This window comes from Polistes dominula, unplaced genomic scaffold (genome assembly GCF_049000335.1).
Source record: "Polistes dominula isolate Pdom_NZ unplaced genomic scaffold, Pdom_raw_medaka contig_15, whole genome shotgun sequence".
Lineage (NCBI taxonomy): Eukaryota > Metazoa > Arthropoda > Insecta > Hymenoptera > Vespidae > Polistes > Polistes dominula.
The window spans coordinates 164,361-174,702 of NW_028300915.1; the positions used below are offsets into that span (position 1 = coordinate 164,361).

Sequence of the window (10,342 nt, forward strand, 5' to 3'; positions counted from 1 at the left end):
TACTCCCTCCCTCTAAACCCCACGAGAGAGTACGTTTTCGCAAACGTACCTTATGTCAGACTTATGCACAGGTGCTCCTACTTTTTCTTTTCTATAATGGATGATGATTGAATAATCAAGAAAATACTTGATCGTACATTTATTCAACAAACTAACGTACATCAACAAATCTTGACAGTTTCAAGTTTGTTCATTAAATAAAATCATTAAGATAACAGCACGAAAAGAAAAAATCCATCAATGGACATGAGAAAATGTACCCTTCAATGTTTGTATTTTTCTTTTCTCTTGGTCCATTTTTTTGACATAAAAATATGTAGTCTTAAAAACTGATTATGAAAATTCTATTTCTGTTCGATATCGAATGTACAATCATACGAAGAGGATAGAAGGAAAAAGCTTGCGTCTTGCAATATAAATCACACAAATATTCCAACTCTTCCGCGAAAATCAAAATGAAAAAATGTAAAGAAATTCTATCGAAACCTGAGTTTGTAGGAGAAACAACGCATCACCACAATGACAATAATATGTAATAATAATAATAATAATAATAATAATACCAATACAACAACGAAATTAGTCAGCAAAAAAAAAAATACAATAATATTAAAGTAGCTCTGAAAAGCTCTGAAAAGCTGAAGAAACGATCGACTTAAATCTATTCGTACAACCGTTTCGTTTGTAGATATAGTCTACTTGTTAGATGATAGATACACTTATCTTTTAACGTTATCGCGAATGTTAGTTAGATCTTTCGTGTTATAACAGGTTAATAATTCGATAAATTCGTAAAATCTTGCGATACAGATCGAACTGACAGTCCAGCTGACTCTTTATAAATATTATCCGTACACGTAAGATCGTAATGTTCGCATTAAAGTTCCTAATGAGACAATCACTTTGGATTTTTTCGAGCGTCCGCTTTCTCGTCGTCGAGTTCTAGGCCCAAGTTTGCAACCCCTTGAATGTTGTTCTTGTTTGCTCGTCTCTTCGTTCGCAAGCGAACTATGGCTGCTACCGGAGGACTGAGAAGATCTTCATCGAGTTCGGCCGGATTTTGAATACCGGTCATGAGACTGATCGCGAAACCCAGTATCAACGTCAGGATACAACCGATAGCGCTGTACCAGAGATAGCTCGTCTAAGAGAAAAGAGCCAAAAGAGAGAGAATGAAAGAAATGATAAAAGTTTGGCTTGGAACGAGGACAAAATCGTCATCTGCTTACCTTATAAATGGAAGAAATCTCGTAATAATCATTTTCCTCCGTAAATCTCGTCTCCGCTATTGTCGGCTCGACCGTGTCGTTTAAACACAGACAGTCTCTTATTGAAAGAGGTTTATTCTCAAGATTAATGTAACCATTGATAATCGCTACTTGAGCTCCTAAACCAATCCATAGAATTATCATGAGGCTGGTAATTGCTCCTAACATGGCCCCCTTGGCGTTAGCCCACGGTACGAACATACCCAAAGAGAATAATCCCAGGGTAACTCCACCCACCATACCATTGAACGACAAAGCCACCTGAAGATGATCGTACATCGATTGATCGTACATCGATTGATCGCGCATTAAAGACTTAATTACCTGGAGAACGCTACCGAGTTGTTCCACGACGAAGACGAGAGCGAAACTAAGGACGCCAAATAATATACTGATCCACTTGGCATAAATTGCTCCCTTGCGAGCGGGTAACTCCATCTTGAAAAGTCCTTGCAGAATATCTTCGCACGTGATCGCAGCCAAAGAATTTAAAGCACTTGCGACCGTTCTAAATGCATTAACAAATATATAATAGTAATCTTTGAATGTTGCTTACATATATATATATATATATATTTATTAATGTGATTGAATTGAAATATGCTAACCCCAAGGATGCTGCAAAGATACCAGCGACGAAGAAACCGGGCATACCGCGAAGATTTCCCAAAAAATTCATTACGTATAGGGGCAGTATTTGATCGGAGCCGCTTATGTAATGGGCCGAAAGCGGATCGCAGTCTTTGTAAACGCTATAAAGTACCATGCCCGTTAAAAAATTCACCGTATATATTATGATCATTCCGAAACTGGAAACCCACAAAGCCCTGAAAAAGCAATTCATCGCAATCGTATGCAATTGTATTCAATCGTATGCCTAGCGATAATGAAACTTACGTTCTGACTTGAGAGATGCTTGAAACGCTGAGATATTTTTGGACGGAAGCCTGATTACTGCAATACATGGTGGTCCAATAGAAAGTACCCCCAACGACGACGCTCCAAAAGCTGTGTCGTACCGTTGGTCTTGGATCCATATTGAAGAACTCTATCCTTCCGCTTACTCGATTCTCTTCCCAAACCAATGAAAATCCGCCTGCCCAGGAGATGCCTAAGCCGACTATGAGGAAGAGAGATCCTAGGAGAACGGCTGCTTGAAACGTGTCGGCCATTATGACCGCCTTCATACCACCCTAAATACATAGCGTCCAAACATCTCTCTCTCTCTCTCTCTCTTTCTCTTTCTCTTTCTCTCTCTCTCTCTTTTTCTTTCTTTTTCTCTTTCTCTTTCATATCTATGAAAAATTATGAAATAAATCTTATACCAACCTGCGATGCGTAAAATATGCAGACGAAATAGACTAGAGTAACAGCTATGTAAGTATTAAGGCCTGTGACTGTGTATGAAAAAAAAAGAGAAGAAAAGTATTAACACCTGTTATCGTGACTAGAAAAAAAAACTTATTATACAATTGGATTACAAGTGTTATAGAAAAATATAAAGGTAAAGTTACCGTGACTTAGAGCTAACGCCGGCGCGTAGACAGCAACGGACGTATAAAAAATCATTTGAAGCATATATAATCCGCTTGCAAGCAATCTACAATGTCGATCGAAGCGTAAATTCAAGTACTCGTAGCTGGACGTCAATCTGAGCTTCATATAAACTGGCAAATAGAGATAAGAAGTGATCGGTACCACTAAAATAAAAGCTAGGCAGGTCATCCAAAATTGAGTGCCCTAAAAACATGAGGAATTAATTCTCCTTCTCTTGGTAGGATCAAGCAAATGAATAAATGAGTAAAAATACCTACCTGAGCATACATCTCGGCAGGATTTCCAAGGAGTTCGATGGCCGTGATAAAACTCGCGGCTAGGGACATGGCCATGGGGAAGGTACCCATGGTGGAGCCCCCGAGAAGAAAATCCTCGCTGGTTTCTTGTTTTTTTGCAAAAAAACCATAGAAGGTGCCTATCATGCAGGAGATGAGTAGCATCGAGCAAAGAACCGCATAATCGGCCCAAGAAAAATAATGGAGTAAGAAGGGTCGATCTTCTTCGCAATTCTCCTCGTCTGCTTCGACTCGTCGTTGCTCCGCCGAGGAAGCCGACAGAAATAAGAACAGCACGAACAGCCGTGGTCGCATTTTGTCTAATCTCTGTCGAATCAACCCATTCGATATCACACAAACTTTTATTCTTCCTAGTTATGCGTCATCGCGTCAAAAAAATAATTAATTAACGTGATTCATCATAACTCGAATCATTAGAAAAGGTGTCCGAGCTGACACATTCCTAAAGAAGATTCTTTTACGAGATGTATTTTGCATACTGGTTACGGTGGTTGCTCCGAGCGTTTGCATGCACGAAACGATTATAAGGTCAAAGAATACAAGCAAATAAAAACTCACTTAGAGTTAAATTACTTAAATTTGGATTATCGGAAAACGATGAACGATCTTTATTACGTCAACGAAGAAAAGGCCAATAAAAACGGATAGGTCTACCGGGAATAGAGCGTGTAAATTGGTGGTATCTATCTCGGTAGATCTTTTAGACGCGTCTCAATTGATCCTTATACTTGACATCGGTCAGCCTTGATCTTGTCACGCTTTAATCAACGACAATTCGATCGATTCTGATTGACGCGATCATCGAACATATGGCAAATATATTTCAAAGTGTTTTTCAATATTTTCCACCGAGAGAACATTATTATCGGATAATGCACCACGTTCGGCCTTGTTAAGAGAACAAAATCTTGGTCAATGCGATGAATCGTTTAACGATCCAAGTTGAAGATCGTAGAATCTTCGGCGATGTCTCCTAGAACGACATCACTCCGGTAATTTCTAGCTAAAACCGGTTATTCTCTCCTTTTTTTTTTTCATTCAATTAATTTCCAAAATTAATTTACGCTATCTATGCTAATAATCATTCGTTTATTTCATTATTTTGCCTTTGGCAAGATTGTAATGATAATTTTTCTCCCTCTCGGAAGAAAAGATGCAAACTCGATAACAACCAACCAACTCTAATACTAACGAATATAATAATATTAATAATAATTTATCTTTAGTATGTGTGGTGACGTACCTTTTGGCTGTGAAGAAGAAGGAGCAACGAATCAGGTTCAAATTCGTCGGTTCAATTTATGCGAGGATAAACGCGATAGGATTAATCGCGGTAGGATTAATCGCGCGTACCGAGCAAAAACGTACGAAATTGCAATTGTATGATCTTGCTCGTTTTCCTGACGTAACGCATATATGTATACGAAATAGGAACTTTCAGTTAAAATTTGTACCTTTGATTTTTTTCTACGAAAAGATTATATATATTCTAATTTCCTAGAGATAGATCGAACGTTCATAATTGAAAGCTAACTTCTAACGAGTAAAGGAAGAAGGAAGAAGGAAGAAGGAGGAGTCCGCGAAACGTTCGGAGTCGCGGGTGTCGAGCGGATTAAACTGAGAACGGTTTTAAGACTGGTCGTTTTAATTGTCATGTGAGCGCCTTTATACGTTGCATCCCCTTCTACCCATATAAAATATGTGTGTGTGTGTGTGTGTGTGTGTGTATGCAGCGTCGATAGTATATCGTAACGACGCTCGTAAATAATAATTATTGCGACTCTTCCGTGACAAGTAGCGATGAAAGAAGCCGGATTTGACGATTTTCAGAATAGTAAACGTAGCTAACAATAAGTTTAACTGTGATCCCGTTTGGCTAGGCGCTACCCTCTCTATGTCTCGTGTCGATTGGACATCGGAAAGAAATAGAAGCGATAGCAACCCCAATGACGCAATCTAAAACCACTTACTTTTTACTTTATTTTCATATTTCCAATGAAAATCCTGACACCGAATTCGTTGGATAATACTCCGTCCGTCATAAGGCTCGCGTAATAATCGGTAAATGATGTAAACTAAAAGACGCATACAGAGAAAGGGAGTGGTGCATACATAAACGCAAGACATAATTGAATATGCGTAATGCGATGCACGTGTTTGCGTCATATAATTTCGATGTTAACGCGGTACGTACCCAATATCGTCGGATCATCTTCGTAGCGATATGTTGATACAGGTAAACAGCATTAGCATAAACAGACTTATCTTAAATCTTGAGAACAATCGTATAAGAGACATTTGTCATTTCTAAAGAAAGGCAAACGTGCTTTTCGAATTTCAATATTTACAAGTTACTTTTAATTTCTTCGCAATTAAATGCCCGCTCGCAAAAAGGGTTGCGTCTCGCGCCGAAAAACATTTACACGAGTAACCATTCAATTGTTAACTTTTATTCATCTTCTTCCGAGTGACAAATTGCTATTCGACTTAGGAAGGACCAAACGAACTTACCCCTTTCTCGGAAAGAGTAAGAATATCTACTATGGAATATCTACTCTTGTAGGTTCACGATTCGCATAACTAAACGCATTCGCGACAAATTCTAATAGTATATATCTATTCGATATTTCAAGACGATGAAAAAAACATTTTTCTCGCTCGAGAAAATATATTTACATTCTCGGCAATGATCAATAGATAGAGGAGTAAGATTGCGAAAGCAAACAGGACTAACGAAGATTGTCTAAAAGCACAACAAACAGAGCGAAGGATCCTGTCAGATAGATAGAGAGAGAGAGAGAGAGAGAGAGAAAGAGAGAGGGGGGCGGGGCGGGGAAGGGGGCAAGGTTTCTTTTCAATGTCTTTACATTGTCTTGTCGTCGTAATGAAATTAAGCGCGAACGATGAAGATAAATTTTCGATTGACAAATCGAAATGGTCATAGCAAAGGATGAAGGGATGGTAGGAAAAGGAAAAGGAAAAGGAAAAGGAAAAGGAAATAAAGGCATTAAGGTAAAATCACCTCGAAGACTAACATAAAAGATAAAGACAAAGAAATATACGACTCGGATGCGGTAACGTCTTAATTAATTAATTGCTTGCTCAGCTAACGAATATGGTCCGTCCTACGAATGGAAAATATGTCCGAGTGTCGCTGTCATTCTTGACCGTTGTCTTTCAGTGGAAAAATAATTAAAAAGGGCTCTGTCCCGATTGGACTGCGGCAGCTTGTATAAATTGAAACTGGTTTCAACCGACCGCCGGTGGTTCGATCCAGTGACAAAGCGATGAATCCGATCGGCATCACCCATTCTTCACAACTTTTTAGGACTAACATATTTTCTCTTGTTCAATTTTATATAGACAAAAAAAAACATCCTCTCTTGTTCGCATCTTATTCTACTTTCTTTTTAAGGATACGATCAATAATACAACAATTGTACAAGCTTTGATCACGTAAAATTGATTTTATTTTAAAATCAATGTTCTCTCATACAATTTTCACATTGAATTAGATTTTTTTTTAAAATATATTCTCACTTTAGACGATACAATATTACACGACATTATGTTATATTCAATTGTATAAATAAAAAGTATATGTGAAACATTTTCATACTCATTTGACGAGCATATTGGACTCAAATTCTGATAGGCATTGCGATAAAAATCGCTGACATAGTATGTCCGTTCACATCAATACTGTTTTTACATAATGTTTTTATTTTCAATTAAATAAAAAAAAAAAAAGAAAAACACTACAATAAAATGATATATAAATGTAAGTAAATTGGCAGTGTAATGATTTATGGAAGACAAGTTGATAGATTTAATGAAGTACATACATTTCGAGCTAATACTATACGAATTAAATTGTTCTAAATGCCATTAAAAAAAAAGCGAGAAAATGCGAAGGCGCTAAAAAATAAAAACTTTACAATATAGTCATTAAGAAATGAGAGAATAATTCTAAGTCAGAATAAAACCACATTTAAGAAATCATGATCATAATAAAGGAATACTAATTTGTTTCTAAATAACCCTGAGAACATTAATATTGTATGTTTTAATTTCAGTATCTCTAGATGTGAGATATCTGATATTATTATATCTCGCGATATGTGACCCTATAAAGTATAGAAAAATCAATAGATTTAAATACTTGTACTAATTAGTTCCCCTTCTTCAACCTGTTCAGCATTTAATATATATTTTCCTTCTAATTTCCTATTCGAATCTGCCAACTCGTTGCGTTCGAAATGAAGAGATCGTTTATTGCTTAAGCGTTTTCCAATTATTGGAAACAGCAAATTAGGATCTAACTCTTTTTGAGTTTGCTTAGATATGCACCGAATTATGTTACTAACTAGTAAACCAACGATAAAAGTAATCAGGAACCCAAGTGGTGCATACCACATATATGATATGCGATATAAATAAAAATAGTGATTATCGTCAATTTTTCTGAAACAATTGATTGTTAATGAAACAAATTTTCTCTTTCAATACTTATTAAAGTTAATTTTAATATAATATTGATTAAAATATATTACTCACGGAGAAGATAGTTCCATCGAACTTCTAAAGGTACTTAAAGTTATATTTTTGATTGAATTGACATCACAGCCATCCGTAAATAGTGGTAATTTAGTAGGAATAGGTCTAGGTTGTCCATAAGCAATCCATAATAGAAAGACAAGTGATAGTATTGTTCCTGTTATAGCTCCCGATTCTATTGCGGATTCGGTAGCCATTCCTAATGTAAAAACTCCCAAAAGTGGGCCTCCAACGATGCCAAATATTGTCAATCCTGCCTAGGACGCGCGACACTAATTTATAATACACTGTGTAAATCTATATGATTTAGTCAATTATAACATACTTGCAAAACGCCTCCTAAAAGTGCAGCAAGAAAAGCCAATGCGATAGAGATTAATCCATATGCAAACGCAATTACTTTTCCAATAGTGGCTAAACTTGTAGGACTCAATTCTTTACGAGTACAATGATTATATACAGGTTTGATGTAATCTTCTAATGTAACTGCTGCCAAAGAATTTAAAGCTGCAGAAATTGTACTAAGACCAGCACTGAAAATACCTTTTAAAAGATAACGAACATATCGAGTCACATTCTTCATATTTAATTAATTTCACTACTTTTTTCTTGTATTATCTTGTAGTATTATATTTACCTGCTATGAAAAGACCTGGCAATCCAGGTAAATGATACATAGTATCCATTACGTATAGGGGCATTAACATATCCATAGTAGTAATTCTTCCCTCTGTTAAGGGATCGCAAGCAAAATATTTACTATACATGGATAGTCCAGAAAAACATGTCGACACAGAAAGAAATATTAAAATAGGCAGAGACAGCCACAGCGATAGTTGGGCTGCTTTTAAGCTCTTAACGGTTAGCATACGTTGCACTTGAACTTGATTGACTCCGTATAAGGACAAAAATGTAGCCAAACCGCCAAAAATGATAGACCACCAGGTATGTCGTTCCGTTGGATATATAGAAATGCTAAATAAAATATTGATAAACAAAATATTGAATAATTAATCAAATATATCAAGTGATATGATATAATTATTAATGAATGTTATAAAGCGCAGTACTTGTCAAATTCTATCCGTTGTCCAATCACCGCAATATCCCAAATTTTGTCTAAGCCTCCTATTTCGCATGAGGCTATAATAATAATAATAATTACAGAAGCAAACATAAGTAAGCTTTGAAATACATCTGTTATTAAGACAGCCTTAATGCCTCCTATGCTAGAATAAAAACTGCAAGCTAATCCAATTATAATGATACTTCCAGTTTTAGAAATTCCTGTAGTCGCTTCCAAAGCTAAGGAAGGAGCATAAAGTACAACTCCGGAATATAAAAGCAGCTGTACCCAGTATACAAAACTAGCCATCATTCTAGTTTTAATTCCAAAGCGTTTCTCCAAATACTAAAAGTTATTCATTTGAAATATGTAATTCGTTATGTACAGTTTCATTCATAATAATAGTTACCTCATAAGCACTTGTTGCTTGAAGCTTAAAAAATACTGGCAAAAATCCATAACAAACTATAGGAATACCTATTACGTATGATAAATTTATAATAACAAATTGTGTCCCATAGTAATAATTTTCAGCTGATACACCGAGTAAAGTGATAGCCGACATGAAAGAAACCACTAGAGCGATTGAAACAGGAATAACGCTCATTGACTGACTTGCATTAAAATACTCCTATAAAAGGAAATCGAATTATTTCAATCGAATAAATATTAATTTAGATAATTTTCAATAAAGATATTTTCTATTACCTCTACAGTTTTTTGTCGGCCACCACTGAACCTATAATAAATACCTATACCGATACTTATGCATAGCATGAGAAATATAACCGCATAATCGACCCATCCTAACGTTGATGTTTCTACCATATTTTATATCTGTAAAATACAAATACAAGTGTAATCTTACATGAAACAAATACGTTTATTTATTGAATCATTTTATTCTTTCCATGATATTGAAATACAACAACATTTTACAAATCTTCTCATATACTTTCACCTGTATTTTGTAACATCTAGTAAAATAACATGAAATGTGGGATAATTAACAAGATAATCTTATTTAATGATTTATTTATTGAAAAAAGTTTGATGAGTTGATTCAAATGAATGTTGAATCTATATCGTCTAGCTATTTTTCATATCATCTATACTGACCTAGTATAAATCTATAAATACCACATATAACGTGAGTTACACTTGTTATCACATAAAAAAGGAGATACGTTAAAAATGACGAAATTATACTTTTATCTTCGCACACAATATAACTATGTACTAATAGGACAAACAGCACAAGTCTTTATACGATGAAACTAAGCTTACATAGTCGGAGATACGGTTAAGCGCGTACTAACGCACGTGTTCAGTTTCTAACCCATTTATAGAGAGGGAATTTGATTTGTGTATTTGTGCATGATTTGTACCACATTTGTGCACTGATATTCGCAGATGTGAGCTGCCCTTCTTTTATTATCAATATAAATCCATGCTCACACTGAATAAATCTTTATTTAAAATCAGCAATGTTTTTTGTTTTTTTACTAGATATAGCCTAGCACATAAAGGCTCGTCTACAACAATTATAAAATACAATAATGTCATTTTTATCCACAATGTGAATTAACCATTAAATA

The 10,342-nt window shown here is 35.5% G+C and overlaps 2 protein-coding genes and 1 long non-coding RNA gene across 5 annotated transcripts; 1 reads left to right on the forward strand and 2 right to left on the reverse strand.

The window, feature by feature from the left end:
- Positions 1–124: 124 nt before the first annotated feature.
- LOC149033137 (sodium-coupled monocarboxylate transporter 1) lies at positions 125–4,740 on the reverse strand. Of its 2 annotated transcripts, none has more exons than XM_089170093.1 (9): positions 4,365–4,740; positions 3,083–3,427; positions 2,783–3,008; positions 2,598–2,665; positions 2,166–2,461; positions 1,877–2,095; positions 1,593–1,776; positions 1,230–1,529; positions 125–1,144 (listed from the first exon to the last, which is right to left on the reverse strand). In XM_089170093.1, exons 2-9 carry the CDS (start codon positions 3,413–3,415, stop codon positions 899–901), a joined length of 1,872 nt encoding a protein of 623 aa, XP_089026219.1. In that variant the 5' UTR covers positions 3,416–3,427; positions 4,365–4,740; the 3' UTR covers positions 125–898. The 2 variants fall into 2 exon arrangements, with proteins under 2 accessions (XP_089026219.1, XP_089026220.1); XM_089170094.1 differs by having other exon boundaries at positions 3,083–4,094.
- Positions 4,741–4,908: 168 nt separating this feature from the next.
- On the forward strand, positions 4,909–6,877 carry LOC149033138 (uncharacterized). Its single transcript, XR_016175869.1, has 2 exons — positions 4,909–6,133; positions 6,228–6,877. It is a non-coding gene; the product is annotated as an uncharacterized LOC149033138 (long non-coding RNA).
- A 388-nt stretch (positions 6,878–7,265) lies between these two features.
- Positions 7,266–10,295, reverse strand: LOC107070194 (putative sodium-dependent multivitamin transporter). Of its 2 annotated transcripts, none has more exons than XM_089170096.1 (8): positions 10,032–10,295; positions 9,453–9,581; positions 9,154–9,375; positions 8,749–9,089; positions 8,316–8,653; positions 8,004–8,221; positions 7,679–7,935; positions 7,266–7,585 (listed from the first exon to the last, which is right to left on the reverse strand). In XM_089170096.1, the coding sequence occupies exons 2-8, from the start codon at positions 9,570–9,572 to the stop codon at positions 7,276–7,278; spliced, it is 1,806 nt and encodes a 601-aa protein (XP_089026222.1). In that variant the 5' UTR covers positions 9,573–9,581; positions 10,032–10,295; the 3' UTR covers positions 7,266–7,275. The 2 variants fall into 2 exon arrangements, with proteins under 2 accessions (XP_089026222.1, XP_089026221.1); XM_089170095.1 differs by having other exon boundaries at positions 9,864–10,294.
- Positions 10,296–10,342: the final 47 nt, after the last annotated feature.